Here is a 20,668-nt window from a genome sequence, read left to right as displayed (position 1 = left end):
CAGGCGGTCCTGGAATGTGCGAGGGGCGTGATGACAGCGACTGCCGCCGGCCTCTTTGCGCAACACCTTCGCTGTATATATACCGGGCGCTCAGCCCTGCTCCACCTGGGTGCCTCCTGCTGTCCCTTACCTGCGAAGGGAGCGCTGGTGAGTACACCGCCGCCGCTACGGCGCTGCCGGCTGCTTCTGCTCTCAAGAACCTTCACTGAGTTTTTAAGTGACTTCTTTAGACACCCCTCAAGGAATTTGACTGGCTCTGGGCTGCAGAGGAGAATATAAGAGCACACTTTCCTAAAACTTTTTTAAAAGATTGTTGTGATTGCTGTCAGGACAACTCACTCTTAGTGGACATGCCTCACCTGGAGCTTCTACTAGCTGTGCCTGTGGCTTGGGGTGGGAGGATCTGCTGGGCTGAACTCACGCTTTGTCCGGGTGACTAACCTGTGTGACTTCCTATTAGGTCCCTGCTGTGCAGTGACCCTCCTAATGACACCTGGGTCTTTCCTGCAATTTCTAGGTTTGTTCTAGCTGCTGGAGGATGCAGCCCTTCTTGGGGACTTGGCCAAAGGTTTTTGCCCTTCAGATATCTTGAGCAGAACCTAGGATTTGATTTCTGGCAGAGGGAGATACACAGGGTCCAGGGAGACAGTATTTTTAGGCCAGAAAGAGGAGTGTGTGTGTTTTGGAGTTCAGTTCCTATGGGGATAGGTGTCTACCACAGGTGCTGTGGGCATATCTTAATCCTGTTGATGCCATGTCCTGTACTAACTACTTGTGGGCTCCCAGGAGAGTTTTGTGCTGCTGGCAGGGTGGCTCTGTCATGTGTGTCCCCTTTCCTGTCTTGTAGACTGAAGCTTGTTCTGTTAGGCATTTCTGGAAAACCCGAGCCTCCCTACAGGGACCATTGTTTGGGGACTGAGAGACTGTCTTATCCTATGCCAGCTGATAATGACCTTTTCTGTTTTACAAGCTTTTGTAAATAGTAGCAAGAAGGGCAGGCTTTGGAATAGCTTTGGATGCCATACAAGTTACCTTCTTCCCCTAGCCCTCCAGAGTACCATGACTGTAGCTGTCAGGCACAGAATAGCCCGAATTTATGGGGGGAAAAAAGCAAGCCCCCAAAACAGTATTTTGGGGGATCTGATTTCAATAAAGATGGTCACGTACTTATCTTTACAAGTTTAGCTTTTTAACTCCCCTAAACAAGGCATAATAGTCACAGGTCAACTACATGACACTTGGCAACTTAAGGGTTAACCTTAACGTGCTTTGGAGTCACTATCCCACACAGCTGGCCTTAGGGTTTTTGAGACAAATCTCATGTAGGTCCAACTAGCCTTGTATTTGTTAGGTCTCAGCCTTCCCAAGTGTGTGCTGAGATTATAAACTTGACCTACCACACCTGACTGAAATGTATTTTAAAAAATACCATAAATACAAATTTAAAAGGTATTGTGGCAGTCTGTATGAGTCCAGGTTTATAGTGATAGGCTAAATGTCTTTTAAAAAAAATAGTATTTTTTCATCTAAAATCTAAAACTAAAGCCATTCTCCGGTGTAAGAACTAGAGCAGTTAGTCACCCTCCCCTTCAAGTGCCACAGCCCAGACCATCCTTGAGGCTTGGGACAATCCTCCTGCCTCAGCTTCTGCAGTGTTGGAATTTCAGGCATGCCCCACGGGAACCACACCCTCCTGCTCTCACTCCTACCTTCCCTTCAGGGGATTATTTTCTTCTGATGCTCACAGGAAGCTAAGGGGCAGCAGATATCCCACCCCCTGGTTCCAGGCCATTCTTTCAAAGCATAAGAACTCAGGCCTCTGAGAACATTTACACTTATGGAGTTTAATGGCCTCCAAGACTGGCTCATTCTGACTTTGAGCATTTTTCTGTATCTCGGGTTTTCCTCTCTGTCATACAGCCCTGCAGTTAGTACTAAAGGATTTACATAAAGCAAATCTCTATGTAGAGTGAGATAAAGTTGGTCTCAAAGACCCACTAGCTGAGCTCTGTGCTTTGCACACCTGCAACCCCACTACTTTGGAGAGCCTGAGATAGGGGGATGGCCCTGAGTTCTGTGGATTATATGGTACATCTGGCCCCACACCAATAAAGAAAGTGAGACAGAACCCTAAAAATTGAGTTAATCTGTGTACATGACTTACATCACAGCCTGTAAGTCTCAACATTGGGCCACCTGTCAGTGACAACCATTCTCTTTAATTCAGTGGTCATTCTTGTGCTATGGCCATATCTGAGAGGACACAGGGCCATTAACCTGGGCCATTTCACTTTTTCATCCTTAGGCCTTAGTGGGGCAAGCTCTGAAAACAGCTTGTCCCAATCAGGTCCTGGTTGGAGAAGCCCAAAGAATGCAAAGCGAAGGGTGTGGGTGACGGCCTCACGTTTCCCTGATTGAGTCCTAGAAGAGCCCAGAAAGTTTCCCCTTCTGAGGCTGCCAGGAGGAATGAGTTCCTCTTGGCATTGTGTGTGGCTGCATGAAGTGAGTGGAGCCAAGAGTGAGGCTCACAGCCAGCTCTGTGGAAGCAGGCCTGGGGTGGCCTCAGGACCTGGGGCCCTTAGGATGGTACTTGGTCTTGTCGGGCAGTTGATACCCTATTAGATGCAGTATTTCTCCCTCCTTGCCTGCTGCTTCTGGAAGGTAGCAAGAACACAAGAATGGCATTGGACAGGAAAGCAGAGAGAACAGTGGCATCTGGGTATAGGGGAAACCTTTGGAGGGGCTCGACAGTTAAGACCTTTCCTTTAGGAAGCAGGTTTAGTGTCTGCCATGTCTCTGGGTTCACATGGAATCCCTCTGTCTGCCCTGTTTACTATTTTGTCCCCTCCCCAGCACTCATACCAGGAGGACTGCTGGGTCTGAAGTCTGTTGGAAAAAGCAGCCAGTTATTACACAGAATTTTCGATCACTATTTGGGGATATGGTCAGGGACAGAGGAGTGATTCCTGCAGTTGCGTTGGTGAAGTCTTTGGTGGTTAGATAGGGCCTGAAGGCTTCCCTATAACCCCTGGCTGTGAGGTTTTATGGTGTATGAAAAGGCTTCTGGCTTTGGAATGTGTGCTGGGTTCTCTCCCCCTCCCCCTGGGTTCTCTCTCTCTTCTCCACTTTCTCTTTTCTTTCTCTCCTGTCTGGAATGATGACCTAGATTTGTTTGCTCCAGGTCCAGCCTTTGCTCCAGAGTCCTAGATGCAGGCTCTGGTTCATCCTGCATAGACAGCACAAGAGGCTGAGAGCATGGGGGCTAGTGTGCCAAAGCAGCAGAGGCTAGCTAGATGGTTGTCATACGTCCCCTACTTTCAGGGCACACATAGCTGTGAGGTTGGAGAGTCAGGAAGGGAATGGCCAGATGGATGCTGGGTGGATGCTTCCAGATGCTGGCCCAAGATGGCTGTGCCAAGTGGATCCTGTCCTGATCTACCAGAAACTTGACAAGTGGTGATGGAGGTTAGACAAAAAGAGCCCCAGCAATTTTGAGTACCACATTGCTTCATAGGGGAAGCATTATATTATGCCAAGTAATTGGGCTCGGAACAAGGAAGTTTCCCAAGAAGGAGCACAGGTGATTAGTAGAAATCTATCTCCCTTTTGGCATAAGCTAATAGTAAATGGCACCGGGAGGGGTGAAGACAATGCCACAAAGACTTGGGACATTCTTTCTTGTTGGGTTTGGGCCAGTCATGGAAATCTGGTCACAGAAACACATCCTGTAGCAAACAGGGAAATAACCGCCCCAGTCACACTTGACCATCCATCATGGCCAAAGTTTCTAGGGAATAATTGCTCTAGCCAACCAATCCCAGTGGATCCAATTTGCATATGGTGATGAGGACAGCCTCCAATCAGGGAGACAGGCTGGAACTGCTACTTAGTCACAATCAGCATGCATTCCCTCAGCAGGCCTCCAGTACTGGCTTTTCCATTCGCTAGCTAGTCTCATACCCTTGGATGCTGGGAGAGAAACCAGCAGGTTATTGCCCTATGAGAGCTTTTTATTTATGGAAGTTCAGGAGCTAGACAATCCCTGAGTTTCAGATTATTAGAAGTGGGAAATAGGGTTGGATTTAGCTCAGTGGTAGAGCGCTTGCCTAGCAATCGCAAGGCCCTGGGTTTGGTTGTTTAAGAAGTGGGAAATGGCTCTAGAAATTTCTCAGCACGCCTCCAAGAATAGAGTCCCTTATGTGAAGGGCCATCCTGCTCAGTAACCCCAAATAGCTCATGGCAATCTTTGGGTGTACATCCATCCTACCTTCTATTTTATATCCACTCTCCTGATCCAGATCTATAGCCTACAGCTTGCCATTCTCCTGCACCAACCCTTTGAATTCTGGCCTTGCAAGAGGCAAGAGTTCATTATTTTGCCTGGCTGTGTGTGTGTGTGTGTGTGTGTGTGTGTGTGTGTGTGTGTGTGTGTGTGTGTGTGAACTGTAACCCTGGCTAGCCTGGGACTATTTAGACTAGGCTGGCCTTGAACTCAGATTTGCTACTGTTGGTGAACTTGAATGCTTGGTCTGAAAAGGTTTTTTTCCCTCCCCTTTCGAGATGGGGTCACACTGATTCCTTGGCAGTTCTGAACTTGCTCTCTTTTCTCTGCCTCCCAAGTACTGGGTGTGTCCCCACACCCAGCTTGAAGTTTGTTTTTTTTTTTCCCTTCGGAGCTGGGGACCGAACCCAGGGCCTTGCACTTGCTAGGCAAACACTCTACCACTGAGCTAAATCCCCAACCCCAGCTTGAAGTTCTAATCGTATATCCTAATGAAAAATCTTTCATGGTCATTTTAGGATAACTACATAACCACAAGGGCCAGTCAGTGTGCTGGGCACTGTTCTGAAAACCCCCATTGACATAGTTGTCATTTTATGTACAGGAAAACCAAAAAGCAAAAAGCCTTACCCAAGGGTGCAGAGGAGTTGCAATCTAAAAAATCCAATTTTCCTCTGGAACAGTAGTCTATGGTCCTTTGGTACATTGTCTTAAATTTGGGGTGAGGGGATCATGACATTTAATTTAGTAGAGACAGGGGCAATGCTAGATATCTATCCTTTGGTACGTCCCTGTTAATGTCTAGGAAAACACCAGAAATGTAGATCATATCAGTTATTGGCCTGCCACCCCTTCCTAATTCCACAAGTAAAATTACACTAGTGGGAAGACAAGTCTTCTCGATGTGACTGCTCAATATTGTAGGTGAGACCCGGCCTGGCAGAACTATATATTCAGCGTTTGCCATCCCCTTTGTGAGTAAGACCTGAATAAGAATGTATGTTGGGCACCAGCTTGAGCTCTTTGATGCTCATTAAATGGTCCTTGTTATTAGAAATTAATAGATGTCATAGTGATGTGTGAGGAAGTGCCAGATGAGTCACACGGTTAGCACGTGCCAGGATTGAGAAGGGCAAGGCCAGAGCAGAGAGGAAGGAAGATGTAGGTTGACTTGTGAAGCATTGTCTCAGGACAGAAGTGAGACTCACTGTGGGGGAGGCACACCTAGAGGCGCGGCATCTATTGAGGGTAACAATAGGCAGTGGGCTTTGGGGTGTATAAGTGCTAGGAAGGTTCATCCATGGGAGACGTGGATCACACTAGGGGAGTTGTGACTTCCATTCAGTTGGGGAATGCAGAGGCCCTGGCTGGCGGGATGGTATCTCAACTGAATCAGGAAATTCTTCCAGGCAGAGCCAATCAGAGGTCTGGGAGATTTGGGAGCAGTCAGGGATGGCTTTGAAAATCTGGGACAGTGATGGCAAGAGTTAGAAACAGGAAAGTTATGCTGAAAGAAAACATGTGCCTTGACTGAAGAATGAAGAATTAGCTGAGGTGAACTAGAAGTTGAAACCGAAGCAGGTGTACATGTTGATAGCCCCAGGGAGAATGCAGGTCAGATACTCGTACACTCACCTAGGACAGGCAGGAAGCTCTGCTTTGAGCTCTGAGTCATAGACTCTTCCTCTTCTATCTGACTTGTGTGCCCTGAAAGTGGCCATTGGCTCCATTTTTGCATATGAGCTGAAGCAAGAGTATTTCCCACTTAATATGTACTGACTTAGTCAGACACGTCCCTGTTCCTTCTCTCAGGAGTTTCCATATTCTGTCAAGATGGTTGGCCAGGGGGGTCCCTGATTAGTTGGAGAGCAGGGGCTAAGGTATCTAACTACTACATTAGTTATTCCATGTTGGTCTGGAACTCACAACCTTCCCAATCTCACCTCTCTAAGTAGGGTCCTAGTGAGTTCTCTATCTGGCATTAACCATTAACTTGTGTGTGTGTGTGTGTGTATGCGTACGCGCGGGCGCGCGCGCCTTTCTGTCTTTCTGTCTGTCTGTCTTTCTGTCTGTCTGTCTTTCTGTCTGTCTGTCTTTCTGTCTGTCTGTCTTTCTGTCTGTCTTTCTGTCTGTCTGTCTTTCTGTCTTTCTGTCTACAGTCTGTCTGTCTTTCTGTCTTTCTGTCTGTCTGTCTGTCTGTCTTTCTGTCTACTGTCTGTCTGTCTGTCTGTCTGTCTGTGTCTGGCTTCCAAATCATCACATGCCATATACCTTTTAACCTGAAGTTGGATAGACGTGGACATCCGTCCGCACTAGGGAGTGATTTAGGGTCTTTGTTACCCTGGTCCAACCATACATATTCTTGGTACAGAGCACTCCTGTTGGCCACCCCTTTTGCCCGCTGTGACACTTTGATCTGCTCTTAGTTAGTAGAACACACTGCCCCATTTCTTATTTCACAAATCTGTAAATGACTGAGCAGGAAGGATCTTTTGGAAAGTGTTGCCCTCTATTCAGTGAATATGTATTGGGTAGTATCGCAGGACAGACAGAACTTCAGGTCCCAAGGATACCCCTTTCTTGGTAGGGCCTGTGCTTTGTAAGCAGGAAATAGATATCATTTGGATCCTGGTTCTGGTTCTGGGAAGCCCTCTGTGAGTGCTGGGATTGCAGGTGTGGGACAGCACTCCTAGCTACTGCAGCGCAGATCACACTCTGCTAATGCCACTTAATTTGCATATCTTGAATTGGTGCTGGGGCTGGAACTCAGGTTCTAGTCAGAATGTTAGCTGTTTGTACTTCCTTTTCTGTGAATTTTCTGTCCTTTGGATTGTTCCGCTTAATGGTGTCAGGACAGAGTGCACAAACTGTGGCTAGCCAGGTGAACTGGCTTGTAACTGAGGGACATTGTGGAGAAAATGGGTTACAAGGAAGTCTGCAGTACCTGCAGACAATGCCCCTCTGATAAAGGGCTGTTGCTGGTGGTAGGATGACTTGGTGCTAGCTTCGACTCATTAGCCTTTTAATTTCACTACCAGTCTCGGAAGCCCCAATAGATGTGTGAAGAGCTGTGTATGTCTTACAGAGAGAACACTGGTACCGCATACCCAGAGGCATAAAGGCACCCTCCAGAGGCACCCTCCAGAGTGGCACTATTACACTTTAGAAGCCCCAGATGGTAGGGAACATGGGTGGGTTGTCTAGGAGCATATACACCACACGCTTGCACGTGTGGCTGTCTAGGTGGCCACTAGGTGAGGTTTGACGCAGATTTACAGTTGAACTTGCTCCAGTGCAGCCAGTGAAGACCATTGGTATAGAGACCTGTTTGGCCTCTCCCACTCCTAAGTAGATTTGCAAGCAATGTTTCCCATAGGCAACTGTTACATCAGTGGCTATACCCTTAAGCTCTGTCTTCTCTTACAGACCATGGCTCCTTGGCCCGAGTTGGAAAATGCCCACCCCAACCCCAATAAATTCATCGAAGGGGCCTCAGGTCCACAGTCTAGCATACCAGACAAAGACAAGGGGACCAGCAAAAGTAAGTGTTCACCAATTGGGGACAACCACCTTTGAGGACCCATGGAAATTCAGCTCCCCATTTCTCATGGCCTTTGCTACTTGTTTCAGCAAATGACAGCGGGACTCCTGTAGCCAAGATTGAACTTCTACCCTCATATTCCGCCCTGGTTCTCATAGAGGAGCCCCCTGAGGGGAACGACCCCTGGGACCTGCCTGAACTCCAAGACAATGGGATCAAATGGTCAGGTAAGTGGGTGAAGGGAACTAGCCTGTCCACAGCATTTACCTCATAAAGCAGGATAACTAGGGGACGCAAAGTCCTAGGGATCAAGGTCATGATTTTGTGAATGCTGATTATGTTATGAGTGCTGAGAATAGACCCACAAGACCTGGGGTGAGCAAGAGCTTATATTTCCATTTCAGGTTTGGGGTTACAATCAAGCCCATGATGAGTCACCTAGCATAGGAGGGTGGTAGGCAGAGAAGGGAATTGAATGAGAGAGGTGAGAAATACTTTGCTAGCTCAATTGGCTGTACAAGGCCCAGGCCCTCAACAAACTTCAGCTTTTGATTGCAGGGGTTGACTCTCTGTGATTTCTGAAGATGATTTGAGAAACAGTTAACTGTTGAGCTTAACTGCTCACTACCTCAGCAACACTGTAGTTCACTTGACCGTTCGTCCATCCTGTTCTGCTGCTTCTCTGGGCCCAGACCACACTGAACTCTCCTTCCCCTCTGACTCTGTAGAAACATGAGGGTTCAGTGGAGGCTGCCCCACATCTAGGCCTTGATGTAGAAGCCAGTTGGTAGGAAGTAGAGCTGTGTGTCAGCTCCCCTGCCAAGGATCTCTGTTCAGCTCGAAGGACTCTAATTTTGCCTTCTCTCTTCCTGATCACAGAGAGAGACTCCAAAGGGAAGATTCTCTGCATTTTCCAGGGGATTGGGAAATTCATCCTTCTCCTGGGGTTTCTCTACTTGTTTGTGTGCTCCCTGGATGTACTCAGTAGTGCCTTCCAGCTTGTTGGAGGTAAGGACCCCAATGGTTACTTTTTCAATTTAGGTGGGCAGCTCACAGGACTTCTCGCACTTCAACATGACTGACTATCTCAGACATGGGTGAGGGCAAACCTGACTGTCTCCTCCCCATCCCCCATCATACAGCAAAGAACTGAAGCATCTAAGTGGCTCTGGCTTTAACCCCAGGCTGGAGCTGATGTCAGCTATCAGAATCCTTTCCATTGTACCCAACCTCCAGCAGGAAACTGTTGACTCCCTTTATCTGCAGGATCCCTGCTGCCTCAAGGCTTCTCTAGTTTGAAAAAAAAAAAGTCTTCCCTTAGGCCAAAGCAAGTGGGAAAGATCAAAGCTGACCCTTGCTGGGAAGAGCCCACAGTAGATACCTTCCCTGGCCTGAGCATAGATCACAGTGGCCAATGTCCCAGAAACCCAGAATGAAGTGCCCATGTGTGCTCAGTTAACTTTGGACCCTCTGGGTAACCACAGATAGCACCCTGAGTGGCCCTGTCTGGAAGAGCCCTCTCTAAGGTCCCTCCCACACAGAAGAGATGACCAAGGCTCAGAGGTCACTAATCAGACTTTAAACACAGCCTGTAATGAACACAGTGGGATTACAGAGAGCTGATCTCATCCTTCCCAATCCTGTGTTTTAGGACAGGGCCCACTATTTCTGATTGGCTTGGAACACACAGACATCCTCATGTCTCTGCCTCCCAAATTCTGAGATTAAAGGCATGGGCCTAGCTGACCTGATTTTTTGACCTGAGAGATGGAGAAGGGTGGGTGGTAGGTAGGTCAATTGTCAGGGGCCACATCGTTGAATGTGGTCTCTCTGATCTTTAGAAACATTCATAAGGGGTTTGGCTTAAGATTACCTTAAATAATGCACATCCAGTCTCTAAGCCTCCATTATAAAATGGGTGGAGGAAAGACTGAGGGTCACATAGGTACACCCCCAAAAGACTCCTGTAGAATTCAGGCTGGGCTGCAGCTGAAGATGCTGAGGAATAAAGGATCGACTTAGAGGACTTAGGGGACTTAGGGGTGTCATAAAGATGAACGGAAAGAGGCTGGCTAAGGAGGGAATCTATAGAGTAAAAAGGCTAGACAGAGGTAGAGGGTGGAGGGTGGATGGTGGGACTGGAGTCTTACATGGACAGACAGCTTCCCTCTTAGAACAACGTAGGGAAGAACAGGAAGAAAAAAAAAAAAAGCTAGGTTCCTACGCTACAGCCATCTGCCCTTGTGTGGACACTTGGGACTTCGTGGCACCATTCTCAGCTATCTCCAAATGACCACTCTTTGTCTTCTAGGAAAAATGGCCGGCCAGTTCTTCAGCAACAACTCCATTATGTCTAATCCTGTGGCTGGACTTGTGATAGGGGTGCTGGTGACAGTCATGGTGCAAAGCTCCAGCACGTCCTCGTCAATCATCGTCAGCATGGTTGCCTCCTCCTGTGAGTTCTGATGCATTACCTAGGGCGTGTCACAATTATCGTTCCATTTTTTCCCTCATGGCAGTATTTTAGCCAAAATTAATATTATTATTAGAATTTTTCTACAAAGTAAGTTTGAGGCCAGCCTAAGCTACACAACACAATGTTTTGAAATAAGTACATGTTTCTTCAGCTCCAGGACCCATCCATTCCCTGATCACTGGTTCCCTGGCTCACTAATTCACTAATCCCTGTGAGATGGGAGGACAGAGGGACTTTAGGGGGTCTAAAATTACACTAAAATTACATCCAAGAATGGGGTACATGCAGATTCATTGACTGCCCTCTCTGGATTTTGATAGTGTTATATATGACACACCACCTCCTAAAGAAACAGAACTTCGTTCTAGAATAATTAGCCATGGTTGTTCACGCAGCACATTGGTGTGTAGAGCATGGCTCCCCCACCTTGCAGGTCCCCTCACTCTTCTTTCTCACTCTTCAGTGCTGTCAGTCCGCGCTGCCATCCCCATCATCATGGGTGCTAACATCGGGACCTCCATCACCAACACGATTGTGGCACTTATGCAGGCAGGAGACAGAAATGAGTTCAGAAGGTGGGTGATTCGGGGCACAGGCTTTGTGCTCACAATGCCTTTAACAGTCATGAAGGTGCGCTCAGGGGTTTACCTAGGAGCCTGGGGAGTCCAGCAAGGGTTGGGAATCCCAGATTAAAATCTACTAACTGATCTGTAGAGCGAGAATAACAAACAGCCAGCACCAATAAGTTATTGTAATGATTAAACAGGCATGTGGGCAAACACATGGCATCCTGTCAGGGTGCCTGAAAAAGCAGCAGCAGCCAGACTGTACTGCTGGGTGGCAGTAAGAAAGGCCAGTTGGGTGGGGCAGGCTTCGTTGTCTCACTTAGTCATAGATAATTATAACTTCCTAAAACATCCATTCCGGGCTAGCTCTGCCAATCTCTTCACCTGTAAGCCAGCACAGGCGAATATACTTTTTATGACGTGTGAGGTACGAAAATAGGGCAGGTGGAAATAGACAAAGGGAAACCCTCTGTCTCAGTGGTTAGCATGGGAATGAAGGCCATCCCCCCGCTTCTTTTCTAACCAGCCAGCCACAGACTCCTGCCAGAGCTTATTAAAATATAGAAGCAATTCCCAGCTTGTCTATGATGCCATCGTGGTGCGGTCAAGCAGCTGACATTATAGCAGGTTTTGGGGGGAGATTGGTCATGTTTGTCCTGTCTGCTGGTGAGTCAACAGGAGATGCTATCACAGTGGTCCATCTACCTGAGCCACCTCATTTGGTCCCTGATGACATGTCTTGATGGAACATGATAACACACATTAAGATGGGCACTCTCTAATTTGATCACCTCGTGAAGCCAGACAGCCTTCTCTATCCCCCATCATATTCATCTTGAAGCCAAAGGAAACAAAGTGATGTCATTGACTGGCCCAGCCAGGATTCCATCCAGTTAGGTTTCAATTCTGGAAAATTTTGGCTCATTTATTTATACCCATTGCTTCCTTGTAGCCTATGGAAAAGAAACCTAAGTAAGACCTAATGAGCTACCTACATGTTGATATAACTGACTTAGCTTAGATCCATCCCCTTGAGTGTATAAATCCCAGGATGCTTTGCACAACCAATATTGGTTACATGTGGCATCCTTCTTGAAGGTTTGGATTATTGCCTTAGATAGTGACAAAAGTTTGGGTTATTGATAGCTACAGCAATTACCGTATCCACTGTTAATCCACTCCTGTACATTTACCGAGCACCAGGAAATCTGAATTATTCTATGCCATCAGCAGAGCTTTTGGTTGCCTTATTCAGGAAGACTGAGACTAGCTAATACCATAGGCCAAAAAATGGACCTTCTGGTTGATTTCCTTCATTTTCAGAAGACCTGGTTTTAGCTCCCTCCACTCCTATGCCCATATGCTGGCCCACAGCTGCTTGTAGCTCCAGTCTCTAGGCTTCTGAGATCTGTGCTGCTGTGATGCACATACACTCACACATACACGCACACAATTAATGGTGGCCTTTCATTCCAACGTTTGGGAAGCAGAGGCAGGTGGACCTCTGAGTTCCAGTCCAGGACATCTAGAGCTATTACACAGAGAAACCCTGTCTGTCTCAATACCTTCCCCATACCCAAAAAAGAATTGAGTTAATCAGAAGGTTCTGATTGTCTGCCCCACTACTCTACCTTCCAAGCAATTTAAAAGTAGTCTAGGCATGGTTGGAGAGCAGCTCAGTGGTTAAGTCTTTGTTGGTCTTGCAGAGGACCTATGTTTGATTCTCAGTCCCCATGTAGTGACTCTCAACTCTAACTCCAGATCCAGGTGACCCAACAGTCGTGGGTGTGGTACACATACAAACATGTAGGGAAACCATTCATAATTCTAAATCTTGATGGATTTTTTTTTTTTTTAGTTTTTTTTTTTTTTTTCGGAGCTGGGGACCGAACCCAGGGCCTTGCGCTTCCTAGGCAAGCGCTCTACCACTGAGCTAAATCCCCAACCCCTTGATGGATTTTTATTAGCTTACTATTGTGTTTGCTTCTAATGTGTGTATGTATGCACCATCTGCATACCTGATGAAACTGGAGTTGTGGGATCAAACCCAGGTTTTTCTAGAGAACAGCCAGTGCTCTTAACAATTGAGTGACTCCAGTCTTGAAACTTTGAACAAGGAGGGCTTGGGAGTATTCTTAATGTAATTCTGCTAAACAGAACTTGTTACAATTCCAGTCCTAAAATAGTATACCGGTCAGCAAAGTCTTAGCCCAGCCACCTGTGTGTACTTAGGTGAATGACTTGCACCCCCTTCCTCAGAATACGATAGAGCTGTGGTGGCTTCCTTCCCATAGGGCATTTGCAGGAGCTACTGTCCATGACTTCTTCAACTGGCTCTCTGTGTTGGTGCTCTTACCTCTGGAGGCTGCCACCCATTACCTGGAGAAACTGACCAACCTTGTGTTGGAAACCTTCAGCTTCCAGAATGGAGAAGATGCCCCAGACATTCTGAAAGTCATAACAGACCCCTTCACAAAGCTCATCATCCAGGTAATGGCTGTTCGTACAGCTCACCTCTCTGAGCCTAAAGAGGCCGGGGAGCAGGACATAAGCCATAGGAGGCAGAGGTTAGGGGTATCTGTGTCACCTGTTTTCTTTGACATAGCCTGGTTTGCCCTATTAGGAATGGGGGCTAATTGGGTGTGGTTAGTGAGCATTTGTGAATATATTTTCCATTTTATTGGTGGTTACCCACCTTTCCCAGCTGAGCCCAGTCATGCCTTCTGATCCTTGGTGTCTGTCCTAGATACGGGTGGAAAGGGCCAGCCAGGACTTGAACAGTAGGTCTCTACGACCTGCTGATTATTAGCACCCTTGCCATACAGTCATGCTCTGAATGTCTGCCAGTTTCCAGGGCAGTGGTTCTCAAACTTCCTAATGCTGTCACCGTTTAATACACTTTCTCGTGTTGTGGTGACCCCCAATCATAAAATTATTTTCATTGCTACTTCATAACTGTAATTTTCTGTTTTGAATCATAATGTAAATATCTGATATTCCTGATGGCCTTGGGTGAACCTTGTGAAAGGTGCTGAGAACCATAGGTTGAGAGCCACCAGCTCTCAACAGGATAATACTGTTCTCAGCAGGAGGTTGGAGGGTAGGGAAGGGTATATGTCATTACATATAGGGCTTTATTATACCAGTGGGCTCACAGGTCCCCTATCAGCAGTAATCACTTTGTCAGGCATCACTTCTGAGGATATGCTGACCCACCCTACCTCCTTGTTCCCCTCAGCTGGATAAAAAAGTCATCCAACAAATTGCAATGGGTGACTCAGAAGCCCAGAACAAGAGCCTGATCAAGATCTGGTGTAAAACTATAAGCAATGTGGTAAGTGTGGAAACGGTGGATGAGTAAGTTATCACTGGGATGAATAAGTGTGTCACTGGAAGGGTTCAAAGCAGCAAGTCAGAAGTCAGGGAGGGGGAAAAATTGGGCACCTGGAAACCTGGCCTCTGCCTTTCAGGGCCACCTTTGCATCACTATTAGATGCTTGCTCCTTGGTCTTGTGTATGTCTCATGGAAGGCTGACTCTTGGCAGCAGGGGCATCTTGCTTTCCAGACTGTTTCTGAACTGGCATACAATTTATGACTTGCTCTAGGAATTTGCCCAACCTGCTGTGCAGTGGGGTACAGCTCACCCTTAATTCTGGGGTGTAGCATGTCCATGCATGCATACATGTTCTGCTAAAGACTGGTGATGAAGGGAAGGAAAGTACCCTGCTATGGAGCCATTGTAGAAACCCAAGGATAATGTCCCATTGGTCCCCACTTTGTTATTTCCCACCATGGTTGCACCTCATGTTTGTCATTGTTGTTTAGATTGAGGAGAATGTCACTGTCCCCTCGCCTGATAACTGCACCTCTCCTTCATATTGCTGGACTGATGGCATACAGACCTGGACCATCCAGAATGTGACTGAGAAGGAGAACATTGCTAAATGTGAGTGGGAATTGATTGGCTGGCCAGCTGGGTGGGTAGTCCAGGAATCTGACTAGTGTATCAGGATTACAGTGACCAGTGATTACAGGAAAGAAGGGAAGACTATGCCCGGACTTCCAGTGACTCTATGCCACCTGAAGCGCTTGTGATGGGATTCCACAGTGCTCCCTTGGTGTACCTTAGGATCTCCTGGTCAATAAGTCAGGGATAATTGATTATATGGGGTCTGTTCACTTAGTGAGTTCCTTCTGAGCAAGGCACTGAGGCCACTTGATACTCCTGTATTTTAGAAAGCCCTTCATCCTTCTTGAATTCCACTTTCTTCTATCCTACCACCATGTTTTGGTGTGATTATCCCTGCAGAATCAGGATGAACATGTCATCCCCAATGCCTTAATTGCTAACTGTCAGTAGAACTATGCTTTCCTGGATTTGACACAAGGGATACATAGGAAGGACTTTAGTTAGTAATGTCTCAATGCTTTGTAGTAACCATCACTAGGGAAATCATCAAGGGGTCCAGTGGTAGAACTGGGCTGGGCACCAGGGCTTCCTCAGCACATGATTTAAAGATTGCTTGACTTTCCAGTCTCAGGGAGTGCAATTAACACAGACCAGGGTCAGGCCTGGTGGTGCCTGCTTTTAACCATAGGAGGTAGAGGTAGGAGTGACGATCAAGCTAGTCTTGTTGGAGAGCAGCCTGGGTTATACCGGATCCTTTCTCAAACAAAACTTAGATGCCGAGACATGGCTCAATAGTTAGCATACTGCTCATGCAAAGAACTGCAGTTCCTACATCAGGTGCTTATACTGATGCACTTCTATGGTAGCAAATTCTGACTTCTGGTGTATACGGCACCTGGCATGGGCACGACAGGTGTGCACACAAGACAGGTGGGTTCCTCCCCCACCCCCCCACACACCCAAGTTTTCTTTTGAAGTTAGCAAACAACATTGTCAAGGCAAACTGGGACACCATCAAGTGAGTCTCCATATTTCTAGTTGCCAGGCAAGATTGTTTCCATGAGAAAGAATGAATAGATAGCAATCTGGACAGGGTGGGCCCTGATTTCCTCACCAGCCTGTTTTGTCTCTCTTCAGGCCAGCACATCTTCGTGAATTTCAGCCTCCCAGACCTCGCTGTGGGCATCATCCTGCTCACTGTCTCCCTGCTGATCCTTTGCGGCTGTCTGATCATGATTGTCAAACTGTTGGGTTCTGTGCTCAGGGGACAGGTTGCCACTGTCATCAAGAAGACCCTTAATACTGGTAAGTCCAACACTTGCACCCTGTTCTAGCCTTCGGGGGATGTGTGTGTGTGGACACCTGAGTAGGGCTCTGAGCATTTGCATCTCAGGGTTTGCCAGAACCAGGGGCCCAATTCCATACAGACAGTACAGGGGTGAGTTCACAGCTCATCCCCAAATGTGCAGGGATGCCAGACCAGGCTGAGGAGGGGGGGTGTATTTTTAGGTGTCCATCTTTGTCAATCTGGTCTTGCTCTCAACATATCCTTGGCTTATGTGAACTTGTTAAGATGATGTAGATGAGGGAAGGGTTTTAGAAGCCTACCTGGTAATTCCAGGTCATGTGTGGGGTTATAACCCTTCACTCACTCTGGCTTGCTCCTCAGTCCTAACTAAGGAAGTGCCAGCAGTCCTAGGGACTCATGGCATGCCCTCTCTTTGTCTTCCAGATTTCCCCTTTCCCTTTGCCTGGCTGACTGGCTACCTGGCCATCCTTGTGGGGGCAGGCATGACCTTCATAGTGCAAAGCAGCTCTGTGTTCACTTCTGCCATGACGCCACTCATCGGTGAGGTTTTGTCCCTGCCTTCATTGGATCACCATTGCCTCTTCCCATGATTACTTGGGCTCATTCCATGTGTTCTATGCTTTCTCAACAGGTATTGGGGTGATCAGCATCGAGAGGGCATATCCACTCACGCTGGGCTCCAACATTGGCACCACCACGACTGCCATTCTGGCTGCCTTGGCCAGCCCAGGCAACACATTGAGGAGTTCCCTCCAGGTCAGCAACTGCTACTGGGTTCTGAGTGGGTTAAAACGTGTCTGGTTTTACAGAACAGTGTTTTTTCTGTGTTTGAGTCAGAATCACATGAAGCCCATGCTGTCCCCAAACGTATTAGGAACGGCCTTGAGAGGTCCTGCCTCCTGGGCTGGCAAGGGATGGGCAACACTACCATACCTAGCATGCAGACTATTTTCTAATGAGAGCCATGCCCTCTGTTATATCCATAAGGGAGAACTAATACTGGGTGAAGCCATGGGGAGCTGTGAATGAGGAGCTATGGGTTCCTAAGAGGTGGGCATGTAGAACATCTACTCTGCTATGAGGCAATGGATGAAGCGGCAGGCAAAAGCCATGTCAGATGACACCGTTAGGATCTGAAGGCTGAGCTATTCAGTGGGGTTGCTTCCTTCTTTCCTGATCTCTAGACAGTAAAGTGATGTGTGTTCCCAGAATATAACGCCCTGAGCCAACTTGGTTATACTATACACAAGGAAGACTATGGGTGACCTTTATTTCTTCCTACCCTCTCTGTTTCAGATTGCCCTGTGCCATTTTTTCTTCAACATCTCTGGAATATTGCTGTGGTACCCAATCCCATTCACCCGTCTGCCCATCCGTCTGGCTAAAGGCCTGGGCAACATCTCTGCCAAGTATCGCTGGTTCGCAGTCTTCTATCTCATCTTCTTCTTCCTCCTGACCCCGCTGACAGTGTTTGGCCTGTCCCTGGCTGGCTGGCCAGTGCTGGTGGGCGTGGGTGTGCCCATCATTCTGCTGATCCTCCTGGTCCTGTGCCTCCGGATGCTGCAGGCCCGCTGCCCTCGCATCCTGCCCCTGAAGCTCCGGGACTGGAATTTCCTACCCTTGTGGATGCACTCTCTGAAACCCTGGGACAACATCATCTCCCTGGCCACCTCCTGCTTCCAGAGGCGCTGTTGCTGCTGTTGCCGTGTGTGCTGCCGTGTCTGCTGCATGGTGTGTGGCTGCAAGTGCTGCCGCTGCAGCAAGTGCTGCAAGAACCTGGAGGAGGAGGAAAAGGAGCAGGACGTCCCAGTCAAGGCTTCTGGGGGCTTTGACAATACAGCTATGAGCAAAGAATGCCAAGATGAGGGCAAGGGCCAAGTGGAAGTTCTGGGCATGAAGGCCCTGTCCAACACTACAGTGTTCTAGGAGCACCTAGGAGTCAGGGGTGCCTCCCTCCCATAAGACAGAACAGAGATGTAGACTGTGAACATGGCCCACAGATGACCACATCCACCCATGGCCTATAATGCCTTCAAAGTCCATCCTCACCCAAAGACATTAAGAGGGAGGCATTAGGGAAGGTTCTGGAAAGATCCAATGTAAAGAGTATTTGTAAATATATGTACAAAGCAGTTGTTTCTTGGTATAAAACCTCAGCCACATCTCTCATTTTATAAGTCCACTCCTACCCAATAACTTCTCCTACTCACCCCTGCCCCAGAGCAGCCAAGTTCAAACACACTGAATGTTTGTAGCCCATAGGTGTGAGCCTTTCTAGCTCACACTGCAGGGCATGTTCTATTAAGGCATCGTCTGGTATAGTCAGGCCAAGCAGCTGACCACAGTGTCCTCTGAAGTCCGCGGTGCTCAGCTTCCTAGGATGGAGTGAATGGGGTTCACGACGTGTTTGGCACATTGTTGGTTTTTCTATGCCTAGGGCTGGACTAGAATAGGAGACATTGTTGCTACATATTTCTGATGGAACTTGTAAGACCTGTGTCCCAGGCCTTCTCTCCATTGCTACTGCCTGGGTCATCTGCTGGTGAAGGGTCTGCCTATCTTTCTCTTTTGTGCAAGGAGACTTTCCGGGCCAGCTTTTCATGCTCTGTTTCATCCACCCCCTCACCCTCCTGCTCATGTATTCATTTCAAACCCATCGTCTTACACAGATGAGCTTCCTACCCCTTCCATGCCTACAAAGTTCCAAGGGATTGCTTAGGAGGGAGGAGATGGGAAATGGCTAAAATGCCCTTAGAATCAAGATGAAGCCAGTAAGTAGGGTTGGGAGTGTGCATGTGGGAGCCTGTATGGCACAGGATGCCATAGTCATACGCTGTGCTCATGTGCAGTCCCCATGGTGGCTCTGCAACCATTCCCATCCCATCCCCCTCCCCACAAGAACAGGCCTCAGCTTGACTTGGGTCAGGCTGTGTGGTTCCACGGCCATCCTCTTCCATCATACTGCATGGGAAGAGGCTGAGGGCCAGCCCGAGCCCCTCTGTAGATAAACGTTCCCCAAGAGCCATTTATGCGGCATAATTTATAGCCATGCATCTGTACAGAATACTTCATAACTTATAGTAAATAGTGACTTGTTTTATAGTGTCTCATTTGGAAATGAGGCAGGGTTCTTTTATGTACTGTGAACAGAAAGAACACCTTTGTATATTTTGTAATACTGCCTTTAAACACAACTCTCGAGGTCATGCTACACCTCCCCCTGTAAATATGTAAGGTACACCCCAGGAAGTGGCTTTGCCTTCTGTTGATTACTTTTTTTAAAAAAAATGGGATCTTTGTTTCTGTGTTAATTGTATTTTTTTAAAACGGGTTGAGGGAAGGGAGAAATACGCACCCCCGCCCCCAAGTACTGCTTCCAATTGCAGGGTGCTGTAAACAAGAGAGGTGTATTTCCTTACTCAAACCTCACCATACACCACCATGGGAAGCTGTAGTTTTTGGGGTTCCCAGTGACACTGGGACACAGAGAGGACTTAGTCCCACCTTCACTCAGCCTTCTCTTTCCCTGGTCTTGTGGACTAGCTACTGAGAGCTATGCTAAGTAAAGCATAGCATTTTGTGGTTAATGAATCTTACCGGGTTTGGAAGCTGATTTTTGAAGCTGTATGCAGGTTATCTTTTCAGTCTTGTTTTAAAAATCAATTCCACCTGTAAGAGAGAAGGGGAGGGGGGCAGTGAGTGGGATGTAAAGTGAAAAAGAAAAATAAAAAATATTAATTCCAATATGGTAAATTATGTTAATTACTTATTTGACTTGGACACCAACAAAATGTACTCTACAAACCGCTCACTCCAGTAGGCAGGCCCTGGAATTCCTTCTGCTCCTCTGTAATTAACCTAGACCAAAAGAGAAAGCATGCTTTACCTCCTGGCATCTCAAAGATTCTGTGCTCATCGGCACCACCTTAGCCAGAACTGGGGGAGGAGAATTCTGCTACCCTAGTGCACCAGTGACCTAAAACAAATGAGTCAGTCTGGGAGCTGTCACTATGCCCCCACAGTAGACAGGAGGCCCATTCTGAGGGAATTCAACCGAAGGAGCCCAGGGAAAAACAGGTGGGCGGGGAGATTCAGGAATTAGAACTTGAGACAGTGTCTACACTTGTTATCTTGTGCTTCGTAACAAGCAACCCCCAAACTCAGTGCTGTGACACCATTTTATTGGCTCACTCTAGCCATTGACCTGGGATTACAGTCCACACGTCTCAGTCACATATAGATTGGATGTGGAGACTGTTCTTGCCCATTTCCTTGGAGCATTTACTTTGGATTGGGCATTATAGATAAGACGATTCAAAGTATTCTGGAAGAAACAACCCCATTTTACAGAAAAGACTAGAGCCGCTTGGATTTTGCTGTGGTGGGCAAAGGTGATCCTAGAACAAGTCTTCGCTGAGGGTCAGGACAGCAGCTCCTTTCAATAATCACATCCGGACAAGTGCACTGTCCCGGTTCAAAAAACTGACACTATCAGGCAAATGGCAGCTAGGTGCAGAGCCCAGGCCTCCAACTGACCCAAGCTCAGTGTCACTATGCAGTGACATTTGACTCTAGCAGTTGCT

The 20,668-nt window shown here is 47.5% G+C and overlaps 1 protein-coding gene across 2 annotated transcripts in view; it reads left to right on the top strand.

The window, feature by feature from the left end:
• Slc34a2 (solute carrier family 34 member 2) overlaps window positions 1-19,838 on the top strand; it is a 43,282-nt gene extending 23,444 nt beyond the window's left edge. The window contains 13 exon segments of one of the 2 annotated variants that reach the window (NM_053380.2): window positions 120-147; window positions 7,709-7,823; window positions 7,913-8,050; window positions 8,703-8,831; window positions 10,135-10,278; window positions 10,763-10,874; window positions 13,160-13,355; window positions 14,104-14,199; window positions 14,692-14,812; window positions 15,914-16,081; window positions 16,509-16,625; window positions 16,717-16,841; window positions 17,382-19,384. In NM_053380.2, the coding sequence (NP_445832.1) occupies window positions 7,712-7,823; window positions 7,913-8,050; window positions 8,703-8,831; window positions 10,135-10,278; window positions 10,763-10,874; window positions 13,160-13,355; window positions 14,104-14,199; window positions 14,692-14,812; window positions 15,914-16,081; window positions 16,509-16,625; window positions 16,717-16,841; window positions 17,382-18,011 (2,088 nt within the window). In that variant the 5' untranslated portion in view covers window positions 120-147; window positions 7,709-7,711 and the 3' untranslated portion in view covers window positions 18,012-19,384. 2 annotated transcript variants of the gene reach the window in all.
• The last annotated feature ends 830 nt before the right edge of the window (window positions 19,839-20,668 follow it).

Source organism: Rattus norvegicus, chromosome 14, assembly GCF_021556685.1.
Source record: "Rattus norvegicus strain SHRSP/BbbUtx chromosome 14, alternate assembly SHRSP_T2T, whole genome shotgun sequence".
NCBI lineage: Eukaryota > Metazoa > Chordata > Mammalia > Rodentia > Muridae > Rattus > Rattus norvegicus.
Note: the sequence above shows the minus strand (reverse complement) of the source record. Positions and strands in the feature narration are given on the sequence as shown.